At 43.6% G+C, this 15464-nt stretch overlaps 2 protein-coding genes across 3 annotated transcripts; one reads left to right on the top strand and one right to left on the bottom strand.

The window, feature by feature from the left end:
- Window positions 1-774: 774 nt before the first annotated feature.
- G9a (histone-lysine N-methyltransferase G9a) lies at window positions 775-12860 on the bottom strand. Of its 2 annotated transcripts, XR_001770907.3 has the most exons (11): window positions 11102-12860; window positions 7064-9037; window positions 6490-6743; window positions 6057-6415; window positions 5756-5997; window positions 5500-5690; window positions 5270-5431; window positions 4666-5203; window positions 4235-4608; window positions 3796-4172; window positions 775-997 (listed from the first exon to the last, which is right to left on the bottom strand). XR_001770907.3 is itself a non-coding variant. In XM_017175039.3 (10 exons), the coding sequence occupies exons 1-10, from the start codon at window positions 12029-12031 to the stop codon at window positions 3983-3985; spliced, it is 5214 nt and encodes a 1737-aa protein (XP_017030528.1). In that variant the 5' UTR covers window positions 12032-12860; the 3' UTR covers window positions 1663-3982. The 2 variants fall into 2 exon arrangements, 1 of the variants encoding a protein (XP_017030528.1); XM_017175039.3 differs by lacking the exon at window positions 775-997 and having other exon boundaries at window positions 1663-4172.
- A 410-nt stretch (window positions 12861-13270) lies between these two features.
- Window positions 13271-15202, top strand: LOC108080401 (beta-1,3-galactosyltransferase brn). The gene is made up of 3 exons (XM_017175129.3): window positions 13271-13744; window positions 13807-14915; window positions 14970-15202. Exons 1-2 carry the CDS (start codon window positions 13456-13458, stop codon window positions 14712-14714), a joined length of 1197 nt encoding a protein of 398 aa, XP_017030618.1. The 5' UTR covers window positions 13271-13455; the 3' UTR covers window positions 14715-14915; window positions 14970-15202.
- Window positions 15203-15464: the final 262 nt, after the last annotated feature.

The following is a 15464-nucleotide window of genomic DNA, read 5'->3' as shown; positions in this document are numbered from 1 at the left end:
CAAGCAACTGAAAACTGGTATAAACTGTTATAAAAACTTTTGGGCAAAAATAATAATTGGTATAAACTGTTATATTCCATTTTATGCATTTATACCTTTTTTCTGCCGGCAACAACCACTTGATTGCAACAACAACCCCTTTACAACAACATCCCTACAGCAGCCCATCCAAATTTCCGAACATTTCCATGCAAATTGCCCGTTTCCCAAATTGGGGTAACAGGCGAACAGAAATCAGCAGCAAGCAACTGAAAACTGGTATAAACTGTTATAAAAAGTCCAAGTTTCGAACCATTTAAGAGTCGGAGCAAGTAAGCGGAGACTCAAACCTTTTGAATCCAAATTTAGGTGTTATTTTACAACTGCACCTGGGCACACTGAAACTGATCGTCGTTAAATTCAAATTCAAATTTGGCAGTTAAATTCAAATTCAAATTTGGCAGTTAAAATATTTTAAAAATCCAAAAAAAAATTTTAAAAATCTAAAAAAAACGTTAAAATATTAGAAAAAAAATTTAAAAATTCAGGAAAAAATTTAAAAATTATGAACAAAAATTAAAAATTCAGAAAATTATGTTAAAATTTAAAAAAAAATTACATTTGGCTTTCAACAGATTTTTTTCCAAACAATCCCAAGGCCCCCAAATAAATGCCGCTTAAACCACACAATTCCACATTGATTTCCCTTTTTTTATTGATTCAAATTTGTTTGTTCCATCAATTACATTTACACATTTAAAATGTATTTATAAATATTCCAATACTTTGCGCCTGCTGGGCTTCAACTAGCCCGGAGCCAATATCCGACAACTGCCATCCGCTTGAGCTCCGCCATCCCAGCTGCTTGCTCCTCCAGCTTCACCTCTGCCGATCCGATGATCATCAATCAACAATTACAATGATGACTAGGATGAACTATTGCTTCGCAGATCGCTGTGCACGCTCTCGTTATCACCATCCTTTTGCGTGTGTCGTTGGTCCTTTCGTGATGGAAAGTCTGTAATTGAAATGAGAAAAACAGAAAATTAAAAACTAAAAAAGCCATAACTCTGTCAAAAATGCCTTAATTTGCATTCGGAAAGCGGCGTTATGTTAGTTTTTATAAGGTTAACAAATCTGCATACTTAGTTAGAAATGCAAAATTTTATCAAATTTTGAGAATTTTAATGATGTAACCCCTTATCAAATTTTGAAAAAATCACAAAAAAATTTTTTTCTCCGGAGTTGGCTTAAACGATTCGCCTGTTAATGCTGATCAAGAATATATATGGTTTATGGGGTCGGAAATGACTCCTTCAATGCGTAATGAGCTTCGGACTGGAAATAAAATACCCTGCAAGGGTATAAGGATACTAGAATATTTGCATGGAAAACTCTGGCCAAATCGCTGGGACTTGGCCTGAGATTTTCATTCGGAAAGCGGAGTTAGGTTAACAAATCTGCATATTTTTTTTTACCTTCATTTAATTTAATAAATTAAAATACTTACCTATAAAAATGTGAACCACACAACTCGGCCAAAAATGCATGAAAATCAAACATTTAAAAAATCTAAAAAATCCAGGTACCTACATCAACCACAATACTTACCAATACAACATTATTTATTTTTATAAATAAAACTCTCCGATTTGTTTTTATTATTCTTTATTGATCTGACCATTCATTTCTGTTGTTTCGTAATTTCTATTTATTTGATTGATTTAATATCTTAGGGCTAAACGTTAACGTAATTGCAAACGAAAGGTGCCTCGGCCATGGAGGTATGTATAAGTATGTATTCTGTATATTTTTCATTACTCAACTAATCAGCAAATTCTGGCAAAAACAATAAAAAATACATCAAAAAAAAAAAAACGAAATAAATGTGTCCTTTTATTTTGCAACTCTAACAAAAAGGAAAAGGCACCCGTATACAAATAAAAAAAAAGAAGCCAAAGGCAAACAAAACAAATTAGAATTACGACAGCGCGATAACAATTAAGAAATAAATGTACAAATATGTTAGATGTGTGGGTGTGTGTGTGTTGCTTGTGTGTGTGTAAATTAAATGCTATAATTTCCAAGTGTGTTTGGTCTCTGGACACGATCCAGGGGCATCGAAACCGTATCGTATTCGTATTCTTGTAATCATTACAAATCCTTGCTACACACAAATACATATAGAAATGTTGGGTCAGAGGCGGCATGTCCTGTGTGCCCTTTTTTTTGATCCCCTGACCTTGGGGGAGGGGGGGAGGGGGTGACTTACGGCCTAAACTACGTACAATATGTATACTCCTATTGTCGTTACAAACATTTACAGCTTATATCCTAGACGCAAAACGCACATCGAAGTTTATGTAGTCCGATAATATTACCTATATGTCTATATAATAGCTCATGCAGGGGGGGGGGTAGAGGGGGGGATATGCTACGAGAGAGAGGAGATATATAATTGGAAAACTCATATACATGATTTTAAGTATGCTGCAAGTAAGTAAGTGAACCGCAGTCTCTTCTATCGTTGCCACAAAATGCATTTTGCAATTTGTGATCTTGGTCAATTGATAGATGGTTATACATATATATATATGTATATATATTTCCTGTAAATGGTTCTTGGGTTTTCCTAGGTTTTTTTTTTTAGGGGGGACTTTGGGGTATTTATTCTCTTTGAGGCACTTGTGGCTTGGCTAACGACTTTGCTTGGCAAACTTAAAAAAAAAAAAAGAAAAAGGGGGAAAAATTCTAATACAATTTTGTGCAAATGTGGGAGAAGAGGAGTATTTGGAGGTGTGTGTGTGTGTGTGCATAGACTTGATCCTTTAAGCTTTCCCCTAACTCTCATTATTTGTTTTCTGCTAACGACTATCAGTACTTTACCCTGCACAAAATGACATCTACATATATATTTTGTATATTTTTGTGTTTTGAATATTATTAAATGCTTTTAATATTATTAAAAAAAATTATTTTAAAATGTGTGTGTTGGTTTCCAAACTAAAAAAAATTATTTTAAATTTTGTTAGCATTTTAAAATTAAATTTAATATAGCATTTACTGCCATGAAACGCACTGTAACAAATGCCTAGACCTTGTCTCTATCCAACTCATGGCTCTTGCTTCTCTTTCTCTATTTCAATCTTATGACTAGATGCACTTTTCTCCTAAATCTAAATCTAAATTGTAAGTTTGAAAACCCTTTTTTTTAACACACACACACACACACATATTCACCTTGGGGGGGATGGGGGTGTTAATAATTTCCTAGAGTCTCTGCCCTTCTCTGATTTCATGTAAAATCTTAAAAAAAAAATATATTAGGTGGTGTTGATACAAGGTACAAGAAACTAAGAAAAAACTAATCCCGGGAAAGCCGAAATTTAAATATCCTTGCAGGGATAATGATAATGATAAAAACAATATTTAGTCGAGCTACTTTGAAACAATAAAAAAGGCAACTAAATGTTGGTAAAGTTGTAAACAAAATTTATGTATATAAAAATATATATAAGAAAATATATATACATTTATAGAAATATATATATAAATGTATATACAACTATATATAAAAATATAAATATTATTAAAATTTATATTATTATATATATTTAAATATATATAAAAACAAATAAAAATTATGTTTAAAAGCAGCAAACTCTAAATCTTCTCTTTCCCTGCAAGGACTTGAAAATACCTAAAATATGGCTTAAACTTAGGCATGCAACTCAAACAAAAATCAATTAATTAATTAATTAATAAGCCAACCCTAAATCGTAGACGTAAAATTAGACAATAAAAAAATTTGTATACCGTTGAAACATTTGGCAGTCGAAGGAGAGATGGGCTCCAAATTTCGATTCTTCATGCATACTCCCTACTATCTATATATGGCGAAAGTTCCAGGTGATGCTGAGAGTGTGTGTTTGTGTGTGTGATGTGTGTTATCTGTCTAGCTTGGTGGGGAGTACGTATGTAGGAGTTGCTATCCTGGAATAATTTAGAGTTTCGAGTTGTCATCGGCAGCTGTATCCAAATCCAATGAGCCCGCAGCAGTGGCTGCCTCTGTGGGCGAGGCATTTGTGCTGGGCGACTGGGAGGGGGCAGGGTACTTGCACGAGGCCGTAAGGCAGCGACAGCCAGCGCTAGAACGATGCTCTGCCCGCCAGAATTTCTCACCATAATCGTAGCTGTAAAAAATTAAAAAATAAACTTAAAAATTGAATCACTATAACTTGACTTTTTCACATACCATATCTCCTCGCCGGCATCAATGTCGCGGCATGCAAAGAATGCAATCTTGGGAAAACGATAATCTTGGTGCTCGTAAAACACCCGCACTGCCAGGACATTCGGTTCGCAAGAGTGATTGAAAAAACGCGTCACATTGCCATAATAATTGGCATCTATGCAATGGCCATTGTCCAGATCAAAGTAGTAGCTGTCGTCGGTCCTGCGATCCGCCTCTAGAGCGGTGAGTATCTCGCCCGTATAGCTGGCCACAAAGGTGCCTTTGGGCACATTGGCCAAAGCTTTGACGCCCCAGCCCTTGGCCTGTTCCTCGCACTCCACAATCTGCAGCGGAGTTCGTGTGCCATTCTGTACAACGCGATTCTTGCAGGAAAGCTAAACGAATCAAGTTGGAATGTGGGTTACCTCTCAAAATGGGTAACAAAAACTCACCTGATTGCAACCACAGACATCGTTGCACTCGAAAATCACCGCCGGATCCTCATAGTTAAAGTCTGCCGTTAGCCTGCTTTCGGCAGTGTACCAATTCTGCGAAGAGGCTCCATTGCACTGACAGCGATCGCTGCTGCAGCTGTCCGGACAGGAGCAGATGCGCATCTGGGAGACCCTGCGATCGATTTGCACCGAATTCTGCTGAATGATGCACTGGGTGACATAGCGAAAGTCCGGCCACAGCAGCGAATCCGCCTCATCCTCGCTCTCGGACATGGCCAGCTCGTTGCGCACCGCCTGAATGGGACGCGCCTCGCGTCCATTGGAGGCATCTGCACACACGACCAGGGTGCGCAGGCCCAGCGGGCGAAAGCTACGCATCTGCATGTTAAAGCCCACGGTGCGTCCGCATTCGGACTCCTCGTTGGGTATGCAGTCAAAGGGCAGCTGCTCGGCCTTGTTCTTGATCATCAAATCGGCCCCGTTGGCAATCAGGGCTATGCACATTCGTGTCACCTCATGGCGGCAGGCAATGTGGCTGTAAGAAAGGTGTGTTTGTTAGTGGAGGAGCTCCTGGTTTCCCCAGGTTTTTTGGAGTACTCACAGCGGCGTGTCACCCTCCACATTCTGGACATTGCAATCGGCGCCCGCCTGCAGCAGCACTGTGATTGTGTCCAGGCCATCGTTGTGCAGCGTGGACCAGTGGAGCACCGTGTTGTTGTCATTGTCGCAGATGTTTGGATCGGCATCCTGGTTGAGGAGGAAGCTAAAAAAGAGAGAGGGAGAACCATTAAATTCAAGCTGATTCCCGCCAGGTCTTAACCAAAAACTCACCTAACAATGTCCGTGTGTCCCAGCTCTGCTGCCCACACCATGGCCGTCCATCCGCCCTCGTCCTGTGCATCAATGAAGCTCAAAAAGCTGGTGATATTCCGCGAGGCCCGATAGCTCTCCACAATCAGCTGCGTGGCCTCCACATTGCCCAGCTTGGCGGCTATATGCAGGCAGGTCTTGCCATCGGGTCCCTTTCAAAAAAATAGACTTTCGATTAGCAAAAGAGAGAGAGAGAAGAGCGGTTCTCTTCACCCACCTTAATGGCCACATCGGCACCGCATTGCAGGAAAAGATTCAGCATATCGCACTTCTCGTTCATCACCGCACACATCAATGCCGTCCTCAGCTCGCTGTCCACAATGTTGACAAAATCCTGGGAGCTGGCTCCTTTGCAGAGCAGCAGGTAGGCCATCTGGAGGGTGCCCGAGTGGGCCACTAGATGCAGGCAAGTGCCATTCAGGTACTCCCGAATGGGGGTCAGCACATTGAAGTCGGCAGCTGTACAGAAATAAGTAATAAATAAATACATATTAGAGCTGGAAACATTATCAGCTTACCCAAAATCTCAGCCACTCGCTCTAGATCATCGTTCTGCACGGCATAGTACATGTCCCGTGAGGTAAACTCTGTGGTTACGCGTCCACTGGCCGAAACCACATGCCCCCGGAGCACCACATTCATCACAGAGTCGGGTATCAGCTGGGCAAAGTTGATCGTATTGAGAGCCTGGCCAGAGGAGTTGGTACAAGCCTTGCCACCTCCTCCCCGTGTTCCATTTGTTTTGGTAGCCGCCACTACAGAGGCGGGGGAGGAGGATGAGGAGGAGGCCTTGCCCTTGGCCTTGGCACCTGGACTGGTTTTGCCGGCGGAACCAAACTGGGCCAAATGCGAGGCGGTGGTCAGCTTGGCGGGTTTGCTGCGGGTTAAAAAATAAGAGAAAGAAGAGGTTTCTTAGCTGGAGAGTTGGGAAGCTGGCTGGGATCTACTCACATCTTGTACTTTTGAGTGGGCAAAAAGACGGGCAGCGTCTGGCACTTCATGGTCACGGTGGAGGTGCGTTCGGGTGTGTCCACCCCGCAATGGGGGCACTTTAGCACCAGCATGGGACTGCTGAACTTGGGGCCCCCCGGCTGCTGCTCGGCACCGCCGCCGCTGCGACCCTCGTCATAGGGAGTGTTCAGGATAAACCGCTGGGCGCAGTCCGGATGAAAAAAGTGCTGCTGCTTGCACAGCACAAATTTTCCCTGAAAAAAAGGAGATACAATATTTTTAAAGAATTAATTAAAAAATAAATAAATTAAGAAATAAATAAAAATAAATAAAGAATAAAATGGATAATAATAAATAAAAAAATAATAATAAATAAAATTAATTAATAAAAAATAAATAAGTAAATAAATAAATAAAAATATTTAAAAAAATAAATAATAATAATAAATAAATAAAATAAATAAACAAATAAAAATAAATAAATAAATAAAAATATTAAAAAAAATAAAATAAAATAAATAATCAATAAATCCTATAAAAAATAATAAAAAATAAACCTAAACAAAACCCTTACCTGGGTGCAAAAGATGCCACATCCTGCACAGCAATTGTGCGAGTGCAGCCGCTTCTTGTGCTCGTCGCAGAGGATCATGTAGCTCACCCGCTGGCTGGGCCGCAGGAGATTGTGCACCTCCGCGGAGAGCTCATTGCAGCAGCCAATCTTCTGCTCGTCAATGTGATCGATGGCACAGCAGTAGGACGAGTCGGGGGCATTCCGGGCATAGTACTGCGAACTCTTCTGGCACAGGCACAGGAACTTGGCCAGCTTCGAGGTGCTGGGCGTGGCAGCAGCATCCACATCCATGGCATCCGCCAGGATGGAGCTGTTCAGCGAATGAAGCTGTGCTGCATCGAGGGTGGATATGGCGCCACCTGCTGCTGCTCCTGCTGCTGCAGCTACTCCTCCCCGGACACCACCCACCCGGCGCGTTAGTTTGGGGGGCTGCACAGCCACATTTGAGGCTGCTGCTTTGAGAGATTTAAGAGTAGCTGCAGCAGCAGCGGCCGACGATGTCGTGGGCCCTTCCTTGGTGACCGTGTTGCGCACTCTCAGCGTCACACTGGGCTTGCCCACCTGCACCCGGGTGGTGGGCACAAACTCATTGTCCGTATTGGAGCTATCGTTGTCCGAGGCCTCCTCACTGTGATTCCTCTGGAGGCCCAGATGCTTTAGGTGTTTCTCCTTCTGCTTGGCCAGCTTCCGCTGCTGCTTCTTGTTCAGCTTTCGCTCCTCGGGCGAACGATTCGCATTGAAGCGGCACGCCTTGATGTCGCTAAGGAACTGCTCCACATCCGGGCATGGCCTTACCTTGCTCTTGGCCAGCTGGGCAGCACCATAGTTCTCAATGTCGCGCTGGGACTTGGAGAAGAGTCGCTTCTTGATGGCACTCGTACCAGCTGGATGTCCTGGCAGGCCCTCAAAGTTGCTGCCATCCGATTTGTCGCTCTTCTGGCGGGATGTCGACGAGTTAGAGCCATTGCCGCCGGTCGGTGACGTTTCAAAGTCGCCATCCGCTGCCGCTGCAGCGGTTTCCCAGTGCGTCATCCGCTCAATGTGCTTCGTTTCGAACTCGCAGCGCAGCTCATCGTTCTCCAGGATCTTGGGCGTGGGCTTGATTCTCCTCTTGGAGCGCTTGGGCAGTTGCACTTCTGCTCCTCCAGGACCAACCTTGTTCTTGTTGTTGTTGCTCCCATTGGTCAGAGTGTGCAGCGTGGAGGATGAGGTGGAAGTTCCTGGCTCCAGTTTCGCACCTGGCTGAATCTTGGCCTTGCGTCCCCTTTTCTTGGGCGGCGTCTTCTCGTCCGGAACAGTGGCTGGCGGCACCAAAACCGTGGTGATCTCCGTCAGCGGTAGATCTCTCTCGGGAGGCGGCGTTATCTCTGTCTTCACCTCCTCCCACGTAGCCCCATCGGCGGTATGGCGATTCCCCAAGCGTACACTGCGCCGCATTCTTTTGCTGTCGCCACTGGGAGCATTTCCCAGATCTGTCAGTTCTTCGTGCTCTGTTTTTACCACCATTACCAGGTCGGAAGCTAGCTGCTGATCTAGAGGCTCCTCAGGCAGCTTCCGCTTTCGTCCTGGCTTTCGTTCCACCACGGTCGCCTCCTCGACGACCTGCTGCTGCTGCTGCTGGTGCGGCGCTTCGACCATGGCATCAATATCGCCGCCCTCTGGCCTTATCTTTTTGGCACGTCCTCGTCCACGCTTGGGCGCAGGTGCTGGCACTTCCTCCAGGGAGGTAGGTGAAGGTTTCTCCGGCTCCTTCTTGACCTCCAGCTCCACGGCAGCACCATCAGCGATACCTGACACCTCCTCACTCACGTCTATTTGCATCTCCTCCTCAAGGGGTTCGGTGGCATCCACGGGTGCTGCTGGTTCATCGGCGCGCGGAGTGGGAGTTGGCGTTGGCGTGGACGTGGGAGTAGGTGTGTCTGTGGGTCGCGGTGTGCGGCGCGAACGACGCGTTCCGCCAGGCGAAACTTGTTCCTGCAACAGACAGACACTCATTCAATGCTTGGGACACACACAGATCTCACGAAAATCCCCCGTTCGGTTTGGCTTTGAGTCGCAAAAGAACAGAAGAAGACCAGGTATGTCCGTCCGTCGTAAAGGAATGCCCGAGTGCCAGACTGGGGCTGGCTTCGTCGGTTGCCAGGGCAACGGATACTACCAAACACACACGGGGCCAGGCCAGCTGGTAGGCCCAAGGAGCACACGGTGGGTTCGGTGGATGGAAGATGGCTTCTACCCTTGTAGATGCAATTACCAGGAGCCTAACTACTTACTACTACTGTTTATCTACTTTTCTTCTGAGTTATGTATGACGGAGCAGCAGTTGGTAAAAGGCCCAGGGAAAGCGAACAGACTTTGGGGGATCTATTATCATTAATGCCTAACTTTTAAGTTGTAAGTGGGGAAATGTTTCTCTATAGAATATAACCTACTCTTTCACTTTTTTAATTACGAATTATGCAATGGGGTTTATAAAATATTTATTTATACATTAATTAGCATTTTAATCTATATAATTGAGGTTTAATTAAAATGAAGTTAGTTTATATATTAAAGCTGTCAATTTAATTTATTTTTTATAAATTTCTAAAATGAAAAAAAGCCATGTACACCTGGTTATTTTAAGAAAACGGACAGACAAGAGCGTAGTTGAAAATATATCGAAAGTTATTTAGGTATTTTAACAGAAAAATCGATTTTAAATCGATAAAAATATATTATGTAAGTAGTAAATCTTTTCGCAACCAATAATAATCAAATAATAATAATAAGAATCGATTTTGTATTCCATCTTTAATACTCTTTTTCTCGAATAATTATTAAATTTTAAATACTGTAAAATAAATACATTTTAAACCTATATTTAATGATGATCCAGAATGTTTACAACGAGAAATGTGAATTAATTTAATTAATAATTAATTCATTAAGTAATAATAAATACCCTATCTCTACTATGCATTTATGTTTCATTCGGCTATATTTTCTTGTCGTTTCTACAAAGAAACCCTATAAATAATCAACGTTATCTACGGTTGACTGAATTATTAAAAGGAAACAAAGGTCTATTTCATCTTGAATGCTATATCTTCAAGTCTATAAATATCATAATATTTCATAATTAATATTGTAAAAATATTAAGTTTAAACCGATAAAGAATTGTAAAAAAAATCTAATTGATTATCCAAAATTAAACCTGTTATCTGTAATATTCCTTCTTTAATAGTGCATTATATTCCATATTAAATACAGCTAAAGAGGATTACTTGAAAGTAAAACCAATATGGAGCTCCTCCTGTTATCTGCTCTGTTCTTTTTCCCCCCAGTTGTTAACTGCAAACAAGGTATTTGTAAGCAGATAAGGAGCGTTACCATACCGCCTTGAATAACCTATTATTATTAAGCTCAGCATGGTGACTATAGACATAAAATGCATTTATTTTCCAAGTTTTATGTGGGGTTTATGAGTTTCGCCAACTTTTACAACGACTTCCGCTACGATGAGTTATAGTTTGTGTTATCTGGGCTAGAGATACTATCCCACAGATTAGATATAAGCATATATAAACTTGTAATTTGGGAAAGTCGGACTCTAAATAACGATCGAACGGCAAGTGGTTAAAGTTAAACATTTCTAAAGATTTTAAACCAAAACGTGTGAAGCTTGAAAGCTCGTCATAGTTTTTTCTTCTTTTTTTTTTTGTCGAGTGACCAATGTTAAAGCTTTTCCCTCGGCGACCATAAAAAAACAAAATATGTACATGAAACATCTGTTGGCTGTTCGGGAGTTAAACCCAGAATCTAGCTCAAAATGCAGGGAAAAATGGAGATGGGGGGAAGCAGAAACTATAGCAAAAACTAAAAAGGGGACTTCCGATAGCTTGGGCGCGTGAAAGTGAATCAAACAATTGAAGCAAACGAACAGAAAATAACAAAAACATACGAAAATACGAAATAAAAACGAGGCACAGGAATTTCGAACCTCATACACACACACACACACACACACCCAGACACACTGGCACACATGTACGTACGTTTTTATCAGCTGCTGTTGCTGCTGCTGCTGCTGCCTCTGACAGCGTCGCTGCTGGCTCGCTGCTGCTGCTGGTGATGGCAATGTTACTGCTATTATTGTTATTGCTGCTGCTGGTGGTGGCCACATTCGAATCTGTTGCGTCAGCCGGGACGACGACGTCGACGCTGGCAGAATTGACAACAAGTGGAGATGCTGATTTTGATGGCGATTTCGAAGCTGCGCTTGCTTTGGCTTTAGCTTTTGCTGCCTCATCTTGTTCATCATCTTCTTGTCCCAGTGTTGCAGCCTCTTTGGGCTGCTCAGTCTTGATGCCGCTGCTGTCCTCTGCCGACGTCGCTGCATTTGCACTTTTCTCTGCCAGTTCGCTTTCCACCTTTACTGTTATGCTAGTGGTATTCTGTGGCTCCACCTCGTCCTCCTCTTGCTCCTTTGCCTGCTTGTAATCGCTCTCTTTTGCACTCTCTTCCTCCTGTCTGTCTCCAACGGCCCGCTCTCTTTGCTGCTGCTCCTCCGCCAATGTTGCCTCCTTTTCCTCTGCGCCCTCTACACTCTGGCCTTGGAGCGCTGCTTGCGTCGGTGTAGCTGATGACTCTGCCTCTGCCGCCGCCGCTGCTGCTGCTGCTGCTTCCTCCTCCAGCTTTACGGCAGCGGCATCCACAACATCGGCGAGCAGCTCCTTGATATTATCCTCAATTTCCTCGGGTTTCTCCTGCGCCCGTTCCAGCTGCTGCTCCTTATCCCGCTGCTCCTCCTCCTTATGCTTTTTGTCCTTGCAGGCGAACTGATTGTTGGCCAGATTGCGCCACTTGAGGGTTTTGTCCTCGGCCAGGTCCAGGTTCAAGAGGGTGCCGCCCTCCGCCGTGCTCGTGGCACAGTCGCTATTGAATGTGCTGGACATGCTGTTCATCAGCTCCACATAGTCCGTCATCTTTTCGCCTCAACTTTTTCACTGCGTTTCACAACAACAATAACTGTGTTTCACACACACACACACACAGACGAACTCGCGCGCACGCACACACTTGTTTTCATATACCGTTTTCACCGTGCTTTTCTTGCGGTCCTTCTTTGTTTTTGATTTCTGAATTCTGAAGAAGAATCAATATCCCATCAGTCAGTTTTTTAGCGTTTTTTTTCGGTCCGAAGAAGCACAGCGGCCATCAATTGGCTCTGGAACATGAACATATAGGCGATAAGATTGCTGCCTCTCTGCCTCGGTCGCTGGCGGCAGCGCTCAGCAGCAGCGGATTCGTGGCTGGTCGAATTATTAAATTTGTTCGTTCCTTTTCTTTTCTCCGTTATTATCTATTTGGCCATCATTATTGCCTTAAGATTTTCCCGTTTATTGCGAACATTTTCGTGTGCACGTTGTGGCTCGGGAATGAAAATGAAAACGAAATGGAGCTAGCCCCGCCCCCCCCATTTCCCCCGTCCACACTTCTCGCCCTGCCTTTTTTATACTCGCTTTGCGCTCACGTAAAAAAAACCAACAACAAATAAACAACGCCAGCAGCGCGAAGTCGACGTCGACTGCGCTTTGGTGGCCACAGTTAACTTTTTTCTTCTTTTTCCGTCTTCACACTTTGTTTCTTTTGCTTTTTTTGTTTTTTCACCGAGTGTTTTGAGTAGAACACGCGACGCGTTTTTAGCAAATTCACTAAATAAATTAGGGTCCAAGTTAAGGCTTAGGTTATTAATAATTCGAAGCACTTGGACCTCGTTTAGTGGTTCTTCTCCAAGAAGCGATAAATGTTTTTTACGAACAATAGAGAGAGAGAGAAAAGAGATGAAAAGTGTTGCCAGATAACTTTCCCTAAAAAATCTCAAAAGCAGCAATTTGAACCTAAAAAATCCACAGCTGATACTCGAACCATTCGAATGAGTCGACTGCCGGCGTTGCCACCATTTGCAAATATGATAGATCTAGCTTGAAATAAGCTAAGCATTTAAATCGATGTGAAAAATACTAAATACTAAAAACTAAAACAAGCTAATTATGCTAAAGAAAATTCTGAAAAACAAGATATAATCGAAAAATATACTATACTATTGTTCTTTTTAATTAATTTAAGCTATAATAATTGCAGGTTGGCTCCTAAAAGAGATTATTTTTCTCATTGAAAACCCCAGATTTAGCTAGTAAATAGCTTACTTGGCTACGCTGTCTCACGGTTGCGTCCAAGCAAAAGATAATTGCTAAAAAAAAATAATACAACACAAAAATCACAATTGGGCTTTGTTGTTATTGTTGTTGCTATTAATAAATTAATTAAACACATACACACCCACTGACACGACGCACACAGCCATCAAGCGCAGAGGGGAACCCCACCCCACAGAGAATGTAAGAAAATGCGCATGCGCGGCCGCCGACTGCTACCGATCGTCCTGTCGCTGCTCCTGCTCGTCCTGCTCTGCTCCATCTACTTCTCCGGCCACCAGCGGGAAGCGTCCGCCCCCGACGACGACGACGAGTTCCTGTTGCACCTGCCCGCCGTGGAAGCGGCAGATGATGATGTCGCCTCCACCTTACCCGGACGAAGTGCAGCCACATTACCAGCGGGTCCGCTACTGAACCTCACAGACTTTCAGTATTTGCTGCCCAGCAATGTGTGTCGCAAGGCGGAGCGTGAGCTGCTGGGTTAGTACGATTCCTCCAGGCACCTTTTCGCTGAGATTTGATTTCTCCTCTGTTTTTTTTAGCCATCTTAATCGTCACCTCCTATGCCGGCCACGATGCTTTGCGCTCTGCCCACCGCCAGGCCATACCGCAGAGCAAGCTGGCCGAGATGGGTCTGCAGCGGGTGTTCCTGCTGGCCGCCCTGCCGCCGCGCGAGCGATTCCTCAGCCAGGAGCAGCTGGCAAGCGAACAGCAGCGTTTCGGAGATCTGGTGCAGGGCAACTTTCTCGAGGATTACCGCAACCTGAGCTACAAACACGTGATGGGTCTGCGTTGGGCTTCGGAGGAGTGCAAGGGTCATGCCAAGTTCATCATCAAGCTGGACGACGACATTATCTACGATGTCTTCCATTTGCGGCGCTATCTGGAAGCCCTGGAAGTGGGTCAGCCGGAGCTGGCCACCTCCAGTACGCTCTTGTCGGGCTTTGTGCTGGACGCCAAGCCACCCATACGCCTAAAGGCCAACAAGTGGTATGTGAGCAAGCAGGAATATCCGCATGCCATGTATCCGGCCTACCTGTCGGGCTGGATGTATGTGACCAATCTACCGACAGCTGCTAGGTTGGTGGCGGAGGCGGAACGGTTGCCCATCTTCTGGATCGACGACACCTGGCTAACGGGCGTGGTGAGAGCCAGGCTGGGTATACCGCTGGAACGGCACAACGATTGGTTCTCGGCCAATGCCGAGTTCATTGACTGCTGTGTGCGGGACCTCAAGCAGCATGGCTTCGAGTGCGAGTACTCGGTGGGACCGAACGGTGGCGATGACCGGCTGCTGGTGGAGTTTCTGCATAACGTGGAGAAGTGCTACTTTGATGAGTGCATCAAGCGGCCGGCGGGCAAGTCGCTGAAGGAGACCTGCGTGGCAGCGGCCAAGTCCCGGGCCCCAGAGCATGGCCTGGCCGAGATTAAGCCGCTAAAACTGAGGTGACCTCTGGAAACCATGGCTTAGTTTAGGATTTAGGACCTAAGGAATACCATGTGCAACGGGGGGCGAGGGGGAATACATAGATGTATGTATGTATCCTTCCAAGTCACTCAACTAAGTTGTAGGTTTAACTTTAGTTGTATGCGAAGATTGCTTAATATGATCTTGACCTTTGCTTGGAGATTATCCCTATTGGGAGTCCCGGTAAGTGCATTTTTTTGAATGAATGAATGAATAATAAACCTTGTTTCCCTTTAGAAATTTCAACTCAGCTACGTTTACTTCTCTGAAGCAGATGGGCCAGGATGACCATTGATCTTTAAAGTTCGAGTGTTTTTAACCATAAGCTTTATGGTATGACTAACTTTTTTTTAGGCTAACACAAACCGACTCCGTCCTAACCAGTATGCTAGCTCTTAAGCTCCGCCAATTTCTTTTACAAATGCATTTATACAATTAAATTCAAATAAACTTACGATATTCTAAAAAAATGCTTTGAAAAGTGCTTTTTATTTTAAAGGAATCTTGAGATCTAGATCTTGAAAGTCTCAGTAATAATATCGATAATAATTTAATATTTTATCGATAATTTTAGGTACAAAATTTATAAAATAGAACCAAGATTTTTAAAATAAATCCAAAAATCTAGGAAACAAATTGAAACTGTAATACTTTCAAAGTTTATCGATTTAAAATCGATTAAAAGCATTGATTCTTTTCTGTTTCCAATACAAAACTCTATTTTCTAAATTA

This window comes from Drosophila kikkawai, chromosome X (genome assembly GCF_030179895.1).
Source record: "Drosophila kikkawai strain 14028-0561.14 chromosome X, DkikHiC1v2, whole genome shotgun sequence".
In the NCBI taxonomy this organism is placed as follows: Eukaryota; Metazoa; Arthropoda; class Insecta; order Diptera; family Drosophilidae; genus Drosophila; species Drosophila kikkawai.
Note: the sequence above shows the minus strand (reverse complement) of the source record. Positions and strands in the feature narration are given on the sequence as shown.